The 16,696-nt window shown below is 37.9% G+C and overlaps 1 protein-coding gene across 6 annotated transcripts in view; it reads right to left on the bottom strand.

Moving 5' to 3' along the window:
* The window catches only part of EDA (ectodysplasin A), a 345,587-nt gene that overhangs the window by 134,316 nt on the left and 194,575 nt on the right, over positions 1 to 16,696 (bottom strand). For all 6 annotated transcript variants that reach the window (XM_064574196.1, XM_064574197.1, XM_064574200.1 and 3 more), the window contains exon 2: positions 36 to 141. In XM_064574196.1, coding sequence (XP_064430266.1) covers positions 36 to 141 — 106 coding nt within the window. The remainder of the gene's footprint in view (positions 1 to 35; positions 142 to 16,696) is intronic.

Below are 16,696 nucleotides of genomic sequence, written 5' to 3'. Positions count from 1 at the left end.
TAACATGTGATAAAAGATCACCCAAACAGACTTACCATCCGCACCTTCACTGCTTTTGCTTCTTTTATTGCGGCGAACACGCCTACTTTCCTCTTCAGAGTATGATTTTTCTTCAGGGAAGAAGAAATTCAGAAGGGCCATCTATAAAAATAAAAAGCAGATGAGTCAAAGAGTGACCCCAGTCAACCATAGCCAACATAAAAAAACTGGCTTTCTGTAGACAGTCTAGCTTCACCTGAAATCAGTGTGCCTAAAACCTAAGCCCATCTTCTCCACTGTACAAATACATTTAATTTTTTGGAGCATAACTTAGCTTTATTTTTATTGTGAAACTTTAAATAATATAAAAATATAAATAAAATAAAAATCACAAAAATCTCATCTCTCCTAGATAACCACCATTATATTTCTATACATATATTTTTTATATGTGAGATTATTTTCATTTGGTTTTATACTGCTTATAGCTTGTTTTCTTCATTCAAAAATATATTATCTATGGTCCAAATAGATCTGTCTTTATGTTTATGGCTACATTATATTTCATGATATGCATGTGCCACCTTTGCCATTAATTATTATTATTATTTTTAACACATACTGTAATATTGGTCTCAGGAGAAGAATTTAGTGATTCATCACTTACATATAATACCCAGTGTTCATCCCAACAAGTTCCCTCTTTAATGCCCACCACCCATTTAGCCCATCCTCCCTCCACTGACCTCCCCTCCAGCAACCCTCAGTCTGTTCTCTATAGTTAAGAGTCTCTTGTGGTTTGCTTCCCTCTCTGTTTTTATCTTATTTTATTTTTCCTTCCCTTCCCCTATGTTCATCTGTTTTGATTCTTAAATTCCACATATGAGTGTAATCATATGATATTTGTCTTATTTCGCTCAGCATAATACACTCTAGTTCCATCCACATTGTTGCAAATGGCAAGATTTCATTCTTTTTGATTGCTGAGTAATATTTCATTGAATATATATACCATATCTTCTTTTTTTTATTCTTATGTTAATCCCCATACATTACATCATTAGTTTTAGATGAAGTGTTCCATGATTCATTGTTTGTGCACAACACCCAGTGCTCCATGCAGAATGTGCCCTCCTCAATACCCACCACCAGGCTAACCCATCCTCCCACCCCCTCCCCTCTAGAATCCTCAGTTTGTTTTTCAGTGTCTATCATCTCTCATGGTTCGTCTATATATACCATATCTTCTTTATCCATTCATCAGTCAATGGATATTTGGGCTCTTTCCATAAATTGGCTATCGTTGATAGTGCTGCTATAAACATTGCTAAAGCACAGGGTGCATGTGCCCCTTCGAATCAGCACTTTTGTATCCTTTGGATAAATACCTAGTAGTACAATTGCTGGGTGGTAGGGTAGTTCTATTTTTAACTTTTTGAGGAACCACCATACTGTTTTCCAGAGTGGCTGCACCAGTTTGCATTCCCACAAACTGTGCAAAAGGGTTCCCCTTTCTCTGCATCCTCATCAACATCTGTTGTTTCCTATGCTGTTAATTTTAGCCACTCAGAACAGGTGTGAGGTGGTATCTCATTGTGGTTTTGATTTGTATTTCCCTGATGATGAGTGATGTTGAGCATCTTTTCATGTGTCTGTTAGCTATCTGGATGTCTTCTTTGGAGAAATGTCTGTTCCTGTCTTCTGCCCATTTCTTGACTGGATTTTCTTATTTTGGGGGGTATTGAGTTTGATAAGTTCTTTATAGGTTTTGGATACTAGCCCCTTATCAGATATGTCATTTGCAAATATCTTCTCCCATTCTGTTGCTTGACTTTTGGTTTTATTGATTGTTTCCTTTGCTGTGCAGAAGCATTTTATCTTGATGAGGTCCCAATAGTTCATTTTTGCTTTTGTTTCTCTTGCCTCCAGAGACGTGTCTAGTAAGAATTTGCTGCGGCCAAGGTCAAAGGTTTGCTGCCTGTTTTCTCCTCTAGGATTTTGGTGGTTTCTTTTTTTTTTTTTTTAAGATTTTATTTATTTTTATTTGAGAGAGAGAGAATGAGAGAGAGGGAGTACATGAGAGGGGGGAGGGTCAGAGGGAGAAGCAGACTCCCCACCGAGCAGGGAGCCCGATGCGGGACTCGATCCAGGGACTCCAGGATCATGACCTGAGCCGAAGGCAGCTGCTCAACCAACTGAGCCACCCAGGCGCCCTACATTTAGGTCTTTCATCCATTTTGAATTTATTTTTGTGTATGGGTGAAAGAAAGTGGTCCAGTTTCATTCTTCTGTGTGTTGCTGTCCAGTTTTCCCAACACCCTTTGTTGAAGAGACTGTCTTTTTTCCATTGGATATTCTTTCCTGCTTTGTTGAAGATTAGTTGACCATATAGTTGTGGGTCCTCTGTTCTGTTCCATTGATCTGTGTGTCCATTTTTGTGCCAGGACCATACTGTGTTGATGATTACAGCTTTGTAATACAGCTTGAAGTCTGGGACTGTGATGCCTCCAGCTTTGATTTTCTTTTTCAACATTACTTTGGCTATTTGGGATCTTTTGTGGTTCCATACAAAGTTTAGGATTGTTTGTTCTAGCTCTGTGAAAAATGCTGGTGGTATTTTGATAGGGATGGCACAGAATGTGTAGATTGCTTTGGGTAGTATAGACATTTTAACAATATTTTTTCTTCCAATCCATGAGCATGGAATGTTGTTCCACTTCTTTGTGTCATCTTTGGTTTCTTTCATCAGTGTTTTATGGTTTTCAGAGTACAGATCTTTTACCACTTTGGTTAGGTTTATTCCAAGGTGTCTTATGATTTTAGATACAATGGTAAATGGGATCTACTCCTTGATTCCTCGTTCTGGTGCTTCATTATTGGTGTATAGAAATGCAACAGATTTTGGTATGTTGATTTTATATCCTGACACTTTGCTGAATGCATGAACCCTTTCTATCAAATTTTTGGTGGAGTCTTTTGGGTTTTCTACATAGAGTATCATGTCTTCTGCAAAGAGTGAACGTTTGACTTCTTCCTTGCCCATTCGGATGCCTTTTATTTATTTTTGTTGTTGTTTTTTGATTGATGAGGCTAGGACTTCCAGTACTATGTTGAACAACAGTGATGGGAGTGGGCATCCCTGTTGTATCCCCTTCACCTTAGGGGAAAAGCTCTCAGTTTTTTCCCCATTGAGGATCAAATTAGCTGTAGGTCTTTCATATATGGTCTTTATTATGTTGAGTTATATTCCGTCTATACCTACTTTCTTGAGGGATTTTATCAAGAAAGTATGCTGTCCTTTGTCAAATACTTTCTCTGCATCTATTGAGGGGATCATATAGTTCCTGTCCTTTATTAATGTAGTGCTTTGCATTGATTGATTTGTGGATATTCAACCACTGTTGAAGTCCAAGGATAGAACCCATTTGGTCATGGTGAATAATCCTTTTAATGTACTGTTGGATCCTATTGGCTAGTATCATGTTGAGAATTTTTGCATCCATGTTCATCAGGGATATTGGTCTATAATCCTCCTTTTCAGTGGGGTCTTCATCTGGTTTTGGGACCAAGGTAATGCTGCCCTCCAAGAGTGAGTTTGGAAGTTTTCCTTCCCTTTCTATTTTTTGGAACAGTGTCAGAAAAATAGGTATCAATTCGTCTTTAAATATTTGGTAGAATTCCCCTGGGAAGCCATCTGGACTCTTGTTTTTTGGGAGATTTTTGTTTACTGATTCAATTTCTTCACTAGTTATGGGTCTGTTCAAATTTTCTATTTCTTCCTTTTTCAGTTTTGGTAGTTTATATGTTTCTAGGAATTTATCCATTTTTTCCAGATTGTCCAATTTGTTGGCATATATTTGTTCATAATATTCTCATAATTTTTTTGTATTTCTATGGTGTTTGTTCTGATCTCTCTTCTTTCATTTGTGATTTTATTCATGTGGGTCTTTTCTCTTTTTGATAATCTGGCTAGGGTGTTATCAATTTTGTTAATTCTTTCAAAGAACCAGCTCTTAGTTTCATTGATCTGTTCTGCTGGGTTTTTTTAAATTTCTAGATCATTTATTTCTGTTCTGATCTTAATTATTTCCCTTCTTCTTCTGGTTGTGGGCTTTATTTGCTGTTCTTTTCCTAGCTCTTTTAGTTGTAAAGTTAGATTGTGTATTTGAGACTTTTTTTTTGCTTCTTTAGGAAGGCTATATTGCTATATATTTCCCTCTTAGGACCACCTTTGCTGTATCCCAAAGGTTTGGGAGTGTTGTGTTTTCATATTCATTTGCTTCCATGTATTGTTTTATTTCTTCTTTAATTTCCTGGTTAGCCCATTCATTCTTTAGTAGAGTGTTCTTTAACCTCCATGTATTTATGGTCTTTCCAATTCTTTTGTGTGGTTGACTTCAAATTTCATAGTGGTGTGATCGCAGTATTTTTGTACTGGGTGAGGCTTGATTTGTGACCCAGTATGTGATCTCTTCTGGAGAACGTCTTATGTGCCCTTGAAAAGAATGTGTATTCTGCTGCTTCAGGATGGATTGTTCTGCATATAGCTGTTAAATCCATTTGGTCTAGTGTGCCATTCCAAGCCATTGTTTCCTTGTTGATTTTCTGCTTAGATGATCTCCCCATTGATATAAGTGGGGTGTCAAAGTCCACTACTGTCATTGTATTATTATCAATGTGTTTCCTTAAGTTTGTTATTAACTGATTTAAATATTTGGGTTCTCCCAAGGTGGGGGTATAAATATTTAGAATCATTAGATCTTCTTGTTGGATAGACCCCTTTATTATGACATAGTGCCCATCCTCATTTATTACAGTCTTTGGTTTAAAATCTAGCTTGTCTGATCAAGTATGACTGCTCCAGCTTTCTTTTGATGTCCATTACCATGATAGATGATCCTTCACACCCTTACTTTCAATCTGGAGATGTCTTTGGCTCTAAAACTGGTCTCTTGTAAGCAACATATTGATGGGTGTTTTTTTTTAATCCATTCTGATACCTATGTCTTTTGATTGGAGCATTTAGTCCATTTACAGAGTAATTATTGATAGATATGAATTTACTGCCATTGCATTACCTGCGAAGCCACTGTTCCTGTGGATTATCCCTGTTCCTTTCTAGTCTTTGTTGCTTTTGGTCTCTCTTTCCCACTCAAAGGGTCCCCTTTAATGTTTCTTGCAGAATTGGTTTAGTGTCCACAAACTCCCTTAGTTTTTGCTTGTCCTGGAAACTCTTTCTCTCTCCTTCTTTTCTTAATGACAGTCTTGCTGGATATAGTATTCTTGGCTGCATATTTTTCCCATTTAGCTCGTTGAATATATCATGCCACTTTCTTCTGGCCTGCCATGCTTCTGTGGAGAGGTCTGCTGCTAATCTTATGTGTCTATCCTTGTAGGCAAATTATCTTTTGTCCCTAGCTGCTTTCAGAATTCTCTCTTCCTCTCCCTCTTTTTTTTTTTTGTATTTTGTAGGTTTCTGTATGATATATATCTTGGTGTTGACCTGTTTTTGTTGATTTTTGAGGGGAGTTCCCTGTGACTCTTGGACTTGAATGCCTGTTTCCTTCCCCAGATTAGGGAAGTTTTCAGCTATAATTTGTTCAAATAAGCCCTTCTGCTCCCTTTCCCCACCCTTCTTCTTCTGGGACTCCTATGATATGGATATTATTGTGCTTTGTGGAATCACTGCATTCCCTAAGTCTATATTCATGATCTAATAGTTTTCTTTCCCTCTTCTTTACAGCATCATTATTTTCCATAATTTTATCTTCTCTATCACCTATTCATTACTTCTTCTATCCTCATTGTGATTACATCCAGTTGGTTTTGCATTTTAGTTATAGCATTTTTTTATTTTGGCCTGACTAGTTTTTAGGTCTTTTATCTCTTCACCCTGGTTTTCTCTGGTGTCCTCTCTGCTTCTTTCAAGCCCAGCTAGTAGTCTCATGATGGTTGTTCTAAATTCTTGTTCAGATATATTGCTTATATCTGTTTTGAGCAAATCCTTGGCTGTGATTTCTTCTTGATCTGTCTTTCGAGAATTCCTCCATCTTGTCATTATATCTAGGTTTCTGTCTTCTGTGTGTTATGAAAGCTTGTTATGTTTCCTGCTCCTGAGAGCAATACTATATTAAGAAGGTGTCATACACTGTCTAGGGCCTGGCATTTCACGAGGTGTTTCTGATGTATGCTGTGTACACTCTGCTGTTGTTTTGGCTACTCTTTTCTACAGTTCAGTCTTGTGCAGAGTTCCTCCTTGCAGTGGGTATTTGGACTTTTAACTAGGTGTCCTCTGATTTGTTTGTTAAGGTAAGTCTGATAAAAAAAAAAAAAGCCTGATCCAAGAAAAAAGGAAAAGGAACAAAACAGCAAACAGACAAACAAAAAGCTCTAAGCTTGATTCCAAAGAAAAAGAAATAAGGAAAAAAGAAAAGAAAAAAAAAAAAGAAGCCTGATCTAAAAAAAGAGAAAAGGAAATGAACCAACAAATGAACAAAAAACTAGGAGCCTGATTCCAAAGAAGAAAGAAAAAAAGAAAAAGAAAAAAATAGAAAATTAAAAATTAAAAAAAAAAAAAAAAAAAGCCTGGTCCTATTTCTGCCAGAAGTAAAACTGACACTTTGGAGCATCCAATTATGATTGGATAGTACCAGTCATGTCAACATTCTTCTGGGAGTTAGCCATGACAAAGCGCACAAGTATTCTCTTCCTTTCCTAGACTCCACAGAACTCCTGGGGGGCCTGTGTTGGTCTTCTGAGGGAGAGGCCCACTGTGCCGCCTCATAGTCAGACCTGCCCTAGTAAAGATGCTCCTGTAGGGTGCAGGGGTCAGGGTTTGGTGTGAGTCCAGCCTCCACTGGAGGCGCTGTGTTTCTCTCTGTAGTCCAACTGTGCCAGTGGGTGGGGTGGGGGGGTGGGGGGGTGGAAGATCACATCACCCCACCCTCTTTTCCCCAGGCAGGGGAACTCCCAGCCATTGCTGTTCAGGAGGCCCTCACAGAAAAGTGAACAATCTCGCCTCCAGTGTTCCAGGCTTTTGTCAGATCCCTGCATTCAACCTGTCTGTGCCTGGGCCATTGGCATGCCTAGCCACAGTTCTCCTATGTTTTATCTTTGGCCAGCAGCTGGTATTCAAAACTCCAACTCTTAAGGGACTGGGCAAGACGTGGACATGTTCCCCTCCCTTGGAGGAGAGACTCATAGCACTGTGCCAGGCACCGTTCTGTCCCTGAAAAGCAGTCATGTGGTCACCCAGGTGCCTGGAGTCTATGGTGAATCACAACAAAAAGCTACAACCAGGTTATCTGCCCTCAGTGCACCTCTGTCCCCTGCTGTTGAATGGCTGCTCAATGGCACCCACCCAGTGGGCCTTTTGTCCTTGCAGAGGCAATATACTCTCTTCTAAATGTACTCCAGGAAGGGGAAATATTCTCTCCCAGTGTGACCAAGGGGATCCCTGTACCATGGCATCTTGCATGAACCCTATGTGCTGCTCTCTCTTCTGCTGTCTTGCTCTCTCCCTGACTTCTCTCCATGAAAAGGACTCCCTCCCCTCCACAGCACCATGGCTTTTTTCTCCCCCAATTCACGTCTCCAAACCTTGCATCTGCCATGTTCTCTCCCTCCAGTTGTGCAGATTGTTTTCTTATCAGATCAATTTCCTAGTTGTTCAAAATGATTTGCTGTTGATCTAGCTATGTTTGAGGGTCGAGGCAAGCCCAGGGTCCCCCTACTACTCCACCATCTCAACTCCTCCTCTACCCCAAATCCTTTTACTTTTGATGCATTATTCCAATCATTCTGACCATGAAATTTTGGTTAATCTCTGAATCCCTTCTCTTCTGCTCCAAATATCTAATAAGTAATCCTTCAAGTCCCATTTCTCCACATAGTTCTGGGGTTCAGAGAACTCAGTCACAAATTTCTAACTTCCCTCACATACTGTACTGATGTCTGCCCAGAATTAGACTTCAGGTTGTTCCTCCCTCTGGGACTTCATTATTATACATCCACAACTTTTCCACATTCTTATTTGTGCTAAACTTTTGGTTTGTTCCCAGAATGCTATGCATCCAATTATGATTGGATAGTACCAGTCATGTCAACATTCTTCTGGGAGTTAGCCATGACAAAGCGCACAAGTATTCTCTTCCTTTCCTAGACTCCACAGAACTCCTACAGCACTCGTAGTCTGTAAGACTCATTTTGGTACTTAGTCCTCTACTGTCTTATGATGATCTCTCATAATAATACAATGTTTCATATGTGAATGGGCCTGGTTTCACTAATGATAATCATAGCTTAAATATATACTTGTTTAAGTCAATTGTTATCTTGCAGTATGAGTGCTTCTTTGTGGTTAAAAAAATATGCTTGAAGTAAACTGTGGACTGAATAGTAGGATTGAGAGTGATTCTAATCCTGACTCTGACACTTATAGCTGTGTAACCTTGGACAAGTTATTTAAATTTTAATTTTCTCATCTGTAAATAGGAATAATAATAGTACTTTGCTTATAAAGTAGTTGTAGGGTTAGTACAGTATCCAGCATTTAATATGCACTCAATAAATGGTAGTATTATTATTAAAATTAATCTCCAATTATACTAGTTAGATAGCTTGAGGGTTATAAAAGAAGAAATAAATCTGCATTTTCATCCTAGTGTTAGTTCAAAACACAACTCCAGGGGCGCCTGGGTGGCTCAGTCATTAAGCGTCTGCCTTCAGTTCAGGTCATGATCTTGGGGTCCTGGACTGAGTCCCGCATTGGGCTCCCTGATCAGCAGGAAGCCTACTTCTCCCCCTCCTACTCCCCCTGCTTGTGTTCCCTCTCTCACTGTGTCTCTGTCAAATAAATAAATAAAATCTTAAAAAAAAAACCCTCCAGAATCCTTATGTCTGCTACATTTCTGATTAATTGGAAAAAAAATGGGTGGGACTTAAGAAGGCTTTACCATTCTACACAAACTTTCTTCAAAATCCTGTGATTTACTGTTTACATAGAACAATCACACCCAAAGCCTTACTGTACATGATTAATGTCTTGCAGAATATATTCATGTATTAAATATAAAATGAATAAATGAATGTATAGATAATCTCCAACTTGCCATAGGGTTGTATATAAAAAGATTTAGGTTGAACTATATGAAATTATTATTTTGTGTCCAAAATCCTTGAATATCAATAATTTCACACAGTTCAATGGAGAAGTATTTTTAAATCACTTGATTGGAATTTAAAATGGTTTTTCCCATAGAATCAACTTAATAAAGTCTGATTGGGTTTCCAAATAAAGCCCCAAAACAGTTACTTAACTTACAATATAAATAAGTTATCATACTACTCATAATATAAACCCAAACCACTATTTACAATAAAATATCAATCATTTGCAACTCTAGAAGAACAAGTCACTCTGGATAGAAGAGTTTTCTTGATAATTTTGCTGAAACTTCAGCTATTTGGATAGAAACGTGTCTACAATCTACGATTTAATTGAGGGTTTACTGAATATGTAGAAGACTATTTGCTTGTACAGTAAATGGCCCCAGTCCACTATGGTTTTAAGTTTTTAAAAAATACAATTGTGTTACAGAGCAACACATGCTTTGTTAGAATTGTACAGTTCCCTGAGAGCAAGAGAAAAACATCTAATACACACTGGGAGTGGACAAGGCTTCTTGGAGGAGGTGCCACCTCTGAGTCCTGAAGGCTGTTGAGGATTCAGTGGTGAATGGGAAGCCAAAAAGGAATTCTAGGCAAAGAGAGCATTGTGTTTAGAGGTTCAGAGGAAGGAGAGTGGCAGTTTTTGAAAACACAAGTACCTTAGAATAAATGGTAGGAGGTGGGAAGTGATGGAAAAAAATGAGCCAAGAGACATTAAATAAGGGCCAGATTATGTTTAGAAATTTAGGCTTTATCCTGCAGGAGGGGGTATCCTCTGAATGTTTTTCTTTTGTAAATTTTTGTACCTTATGAAAATTTGAGTTATAATTTATAGACAGCAAAATGCACATATTTTAAGCATAGTTTGAGGAGTTTTAAAAACATACATGCCTTTGTAACCACCACCAAAATCAAGATACAGTACATTTCCATCACCCCAGAATTTTCCCTTGTGACCCTTCCAGCCATTTTTCAGCTCTATCCCCTAATCCAGGAAACCACTGTTCTGATTTCTATCACCATAGCTTAGTTTTTCTCATTCTAGAACTTCAAGTGTATGGAATCATACAATATGATTGAATTTTTGTGTGTGTGTTGTTTCTTCCTTTCAACATAATATCTATGAAACCCATCCATGTTCTTTGGGGTATCAGTAGTTCCTTCCTTTTTATTGCTGAATAGTATTTTATTATATGGATATACCACTATTTTTAATGCATTCACCTATTGAGGGATATTTGGGTTAATTCCAGTTTGGGGTTATTATGAATAAAGCTGATATGAGCATTAATGTATGAGTCTTTCTGGGGACATACGTTTTCATTTTTCATGGGTAAACACCTCAGGGTAGAACTTCTGGGTTATATGGCATGTATTTGTTGTAACTGCTAAACTGTTTTCCAGAATAACTGTACCATTTTATACTCCCATCAGCAATGTATGAGAGTTCAAGTTCTGTGCATCTTTACTATACTTGACATTGTCAATATTTTAAGCATTCTTGTGGATGTAGTGTTTCACTGCGGTTGGTTTTTGAATTCTTAACTTTTAATTTATTTTATTTTTTTAAAGATTTTATTTATTTATTTGAGACAGAGAGAATGAGAGAGACAGAGAGCACATGAGGGGGGGGGGGTCAGAGGGAGAAGCAGGCTCCCCGCCGAGCAGGGAGCCCGATGCGGGACTCGATCCAGGGACTCCAGGATCATGACCTGAGCCGAAGGCAGTCGCTTAACCAACTGAGCCACCCAGGCGCCCTGAATTCTTAACTTTTTAAAATGCTTTTTTTTTCTCTTGCTGTCAACTATCAGATTTCAGCTCACCTACCTATAACATCTTTTCCAGTCCCTTTAAATTTACTGCTTATAATCTGCTATAGGCTTGACATCTTGTTAAAACTAATTAGAATCATGTACAAACAGAATAAACAGGTGGTCAGTGCATTTTTGAATGGCTTTTCCAATAAGTAAGACGCATATTCTCTGGCAGCTTAGAGGCCATTTATTTACTGCTTGATTCCTGGTTGTGGTCTGGATAGGTGAATTTGTCAAGGTAACTGAGTTTTACACAAGTATGTTATTACAGTATAATGCTATTTCTAGGGTAAATGTATTTTGAAGTCCAAATGGAGGCCTTCCTTGCCATCACCAACTATGGTTCCAGAATTTTTTTCATATTCTGCATTCCCTCATGGTCTCAGTTTCTATGGGTATTCTGGTAGGGCCTCTAGCACACTCTTGTGTCCTGGTGGCAATAGTAGGAGAACATGTTCATATAGTAATTGCTCCAAAGGGTCTGATGGGAGTGTGTGAGAACTCAAGCTCCCAGAGGTGGAGGGCTAAGGGAGAAACAAACTCCTTCAGATAGCAGAAACAACCCTAGCTCCTATGGGTAGTAGGAATAGCTTAAGTCCCTTAAGAGAGGCTGCTGATGAGTATGGAACATTCATAAATCAAGTGTTTATTAGAAGGGGACTGCCTGTATATGAAAGTGTTTTAAATATAGTTTCTATTTTCTCAATAAAAAACAGATGAAAAACAACATGAAACACTACTTAAACTGAAAGAGGATCCTTATTCATAATGTCCTTATTTGAGTCTCAATTAGAGGTAGGATGAGAAACTATCCTCTGTTTAGTATAACGGCAAAGACAAAAATCAGTGGCTGCTCATACAAAAAGTCTAGAATTCTAGCTTGAGTTTTGCATTCATTATCAAGGCCTCCAGAGGCAAGCTGCAGAATGTGAACAAAACAGCCTTCTCTCTTTGAATACTGCTTTCCTATTGCACAAGGGAGGAGGCATCAGGAATGTTGGCCACAGCCAGACATTTTGCTCAAGGGGAAAAAATCTAATTCTTTACACTTTATTAACTGATTACACCCTTGTTTCCTATGGTAAAATTACATGGTAAACAGCACCTACAGATTATAGGGATCTCAGCTGGAAACAATTCATTAACAGTGAGACATGAAGGATATACCCATTACTGCTAGTGACTTTCCAGATATTGCTACATATTTTTTTCTAATATCTAAACCAATAAAATTATTGGGTACTTTTGTCTCTTTTTACCATGACATAGAATAAATTTAATTCATTTTATATTTTACAGTTAATGTATTTGATTGTATAGATAATTCATAGAAAATTATTCATAAACTTCTTGAGAGTAGAGGCACATAGTAGGCCCCTAATAAATATCTATCTCTTGGAAGAATAATAGGACAATCAATAAACCATTCCTTAAAGCCAGAATTTTATTGGACCCTAATCGGACCTCATTTCTTAGGATTAACCACGGCGAGGTAGACTAAAAGCTCATTATCACTATTGGCAGTAATCAAATCAAAGGGATCTTGAGAGAGATTTGGTAGGTCAGTGACTCTCAAACTTCGTTGTGCATCAGAATCACTAGGTGTGAGTGTTAAAATGTAGAATCCTCAGGCTTTCCCTCCCCAAATTTAGTTTGAGTAGGCTGAGGTGAGACCCTAGAGTCTGATTTTTCAACTTGCTCACTATGGGATTTTGATGCAGGCGGTCCCTGAACCACATTTAGAGAAAGTGCTATATTGTTCATTCCTTTACTGGTTCATAATCGGGAGACTGCAAAGTCTGTCTTCTTTTGCTACTGGTAAAATAGTGCTCTCACATAGATTATGGTTTTCACCTTTTATTCTGTCATTCCTAGAGTTAATGTGTTTATAGAAACTGGTACTTCATCTTTCAAGAGGAAGTGGGTACCTACCAGGATTTCTAAAATTGGCAAATCACTGATTTTTTTTTAAAGATTTATCTTTCAGTGTTCTTAAATAAGTCTATTTTGCTTATTGCAACCACTGCCATCACTACCATCACCCATCAGCAATCACCAGGGACCTTCAAATAAATAAAATAAAAGCATTTATACCCTGAGGTATTTAACAAAATCTCCACATGATTCTACCATGGCAAGTTGTGAGCATCCCAGTACCAATGAGTGAAGTAGGAGTGCCCAAACTAGTTTGATGAGTATGTCATGGATAGAAAATGAATAGAAAAGCTGGCACTGAACACACTTCCAATCTTGTAAGAACCCTTAACGTGCTCTGATTTTCAACAAAAGGTCTGGAGAGGGTCACTCAGGGTGTTGTTTGCTGAACAAGCACTGAGTCTTACCATATGGAGGATGGTGAATTAGATACTATCTTTAACATATACAGACAAATAAAACACAATCCCAAGTTGCTTTGTAGTGCAATAACTACACTACATAACAGGAGGTAGTAAAGTTCTAAAAGCAGTGTGACAAGAAGGGAAGCACAATATGTTCTGGTTGCTGAACCGAGTGTGCCAGCTGCTGAGAGCAAGCAAACAAGAGCACTCAACATTGATCACAGCATTTCATGGGAGCTGCCCCCAGTAGGGAGGGGCTAGAGATGGCAGCAATCAGCCCAGATGCCAAAGGAAATTGGCACCTTGGACATCTCTGGTGTGACTGCCAGGGATTGCCATCCCCTGTTGTAAATATGCCTGATGATGACTGAAATTATGTAGTAAAGCTAAACATGGAACCTAAACATAACTGTTTTCAATAGAGCTAAAAGCAGTCACTGAATTCTGCTTTCTAGATAGTTTGACATAAAAATCACTGTCCATCAATGCAAAGTGACTACAAAGTAGAAAGAATAAAAAAAAAAAAAACCACAGTATCTTTGTTTGAGGACATTACCATAGTAAGAAATTATACTACAAACCAGTTCAATCTCTGGCTTTTCTTACCTCCCAGTTTTGGGCTTATGGATCACCTAACACTTGCCAAATAATGCCTTACATATCTTTAATATTATTTTCCCCCTCCATTGGTAATAAGCTCCTTAAAGGTAGCTATATTTGTAGGTTCAGAACCTATGTGAACCTGTCCTCTGAACAAGGTGAAATCTGTGTAAGATGCACATCAAGGGGAAAGATGAGTTATTTCAAACACACAACTACTAATGCAAAGGGGGAAAATGGGCTCCTTCTCTAATCATCTGATTCTAGATTCAGTTCTATTCCTAACATCCAGAACAAAGCTGGATGCATATAAGCTTACCGAACTGATTCTCATCAATGGACAATGTAAGTTGTGTCCAGCTTTTGCATGACTTTGAAATCCATAACCAACACAGATGTCACATCTACCTCATTGCACTGTTCTATTGTCAGAGTCAGAATCATGTTTAATGTGAAATAGTAAGAGAGGACTACCATTACTGAGACTCTGGATGTCAGTTGGTCTGTGAGTGTTAAAACAATGTTCACTGCTGACATTTGCAGATATGCAATGACAGAAGGATACCCAAGCATCTTTGGTATGGTGATATTTATGGCATAACCATAAGCAAGGGTGGCATAAGAAATACTCTAAGGGATGCACTAAAGCATAGCTTCAAATAACATGATATAGTTGTGGGATGCTTGGGAAAATAGCAGCAGAGACAAGCTTGGAATGCAATTATATGGAATTTGGAAGCTTTTTGAACAAAGGCTTTTTAGCTGACCACAATTTGAACACAGAAATACCAATGGTGACAGTCTTTACAAGTAGCAGCTGCAGTCACAAATCAAAAAGCAGTTTGTATGTATGTCATATAGAAAGGATTTCTGGTTGAAGATTTAGTCTTTGCTCCCTACAAGTGTGGGTAAAATCAGTGACATCTTTGAATAAGAAGGGCAGCAATATATACTGGATGTCATTGCCTTCCCCTGGGAGTGTCTGCTTAATTTGTAATTCCCCATACTTCTGAAGTTTAAGACACTTTGACATATAAGGAGAAAAAACATACACTTCCACGTATAATACTTGGAAATTACTAAAGACTAACATTTGTGAATAGAATCGGTTTATAAATTAGAATATACCTATAGAATTTATAGAAGCACCAGGATAAAACCATTCCAGTAATCCTGAGCTCTGGATTCAGAAAACATTAGCTCAAATACATCCTCTTAATTATGAATTCTTAAATGGCTTTTGACAATTTTTAAACAATGTTGCAGTTTACCTTTACAAAGCTGGACCAATAAAGGTTAGAGTAGGATTATGACCAAAATGAGATTGCCCATGGTATTCATTTAATTTAAATTAAGATTTTTCCCTTGTCCAAAATTTCACCATCATTAGCATTCTGCAAAATCCATTCTGGTTCCCAATGGGGACATAAATCACATAAACTACCTCTAAGCCATATTTGAACACAACATTCACGAGTAAGTATGGAGGAAGGGTAAAAGAGAAGTAGCTAGTGAAAAGAAAGTTGCAACAGTCAGAACTTGAGAGGGAGGGGAATAGGACACAGATAAGAAGCAAATTAAGAAACAGATGGCTATTGGTTGCAAGAGGGTGAAAATGTTCTAAGCATTGTAGAAATATTAAGCAGTGGGAAGGATTTTAGGAAAGATGCATTATCAGTTTAAGTTGATGCTGAAATATGTTGTGGACAAAAGTTCCACTATTATCACTAGGACTCACATGATGAAAGAAAGGCTAGAAACAATGGTCCAAACATTCCCATGGGGTTGGTGGATAAGGATATGAACATAGGTACATGGCTGGTGGACTATTAATCAAGGATTGGCTCACAGGAATGTGAGTATAGAAAGTGAATCTCAGAGTTCAGTCCAGAGGGAAAGGTCAGTAAATTTAATTCAAAGGAGAGTCTAAGATGCAAGTATCTTAGAGGCAGGTAGGTTAATTAGTGGTGAAACACAAACCACTGTTGGGAAAAACAGTAAAGGGCTTGGAACACAAGTTCAGAACTTTAAACACTGTAAAACTAGAATCACCAAGGGGGAGAAAAGGACTGGCAAGAAAACTGAGAGGCCAGGAAAACCATTTCACTGTGAGATTAGATAAATCTAGAGTTGCAATGTTGTCCTTAGATAACTTGGCATTTTAGTATCTCTTGTATCCAAGTGTGGCTAGGCCCTCCCTTGAGGTAAATACAAAGCAACTAGTTATGTGACATAATGGCAGACCAATACTGTTTCAGTAGCTATAAAACAGAGAGAATAAAAATTTTTTCAATATGGCTGTTGATTAGAATCCATTAGAGTGTTTCTATGGAAATCTTTTCTCAGAGGAAAATTCCTGACTCTTTCTTATGACCATGACAGTGAGTGAAGAAAGCCCCATGCTGAGTATTGTCTTATAAATCTTTTCCATAGCATCTCAACAGAGCTACTCACTCAAAAAGAAATTAGGATAAAATATAAACAAATGAAATGAAGTATAGCAAAATACTCTACTCATTAGAGTCAATTTTATGCATATCCATTATTTGATTGTTAGTTTAGGGACTAAAACCATCTTTCCATGGAGCAATGGAGAATTATATTTCGTTGTTGTCTACTAATCTCTTTCACAGAGCTTTAACCCTAATGAATCTTCTAATTTCTACTAATTGGTAAACAATGTAAGGTTTGTCCAGTTTATAGCTAATTACTCCTAATTACAATTACCCCCCCAATTCAGAAAACACTTATGAACTTTAAAATTTGACAAGTATATAGACTTGTGGATCAAGGTGA

The sequence above is a fragment of the Mirounga angustirostris genome, unplaced genomic scaffold (genome assembly GCF_029215605.1).
Source record: "Mirounga angustirostris isolate CCGP_5_RB_7025 unplaced genomic scaffold, mMirAng1.0.hap1 SCAF_11, whole genome shotgun sequence".
NCBI lineage: Eukaryota > Metazoa > Chordata > Mammalia > Carnivora > Phocidae > Mirounga > Mirounga angustirostris.
The sequence above is the reverse complement of the archived record's forward strand: the minus strand, read 5'-3'. Positions and strand labels throughout refer to the sequence as shown.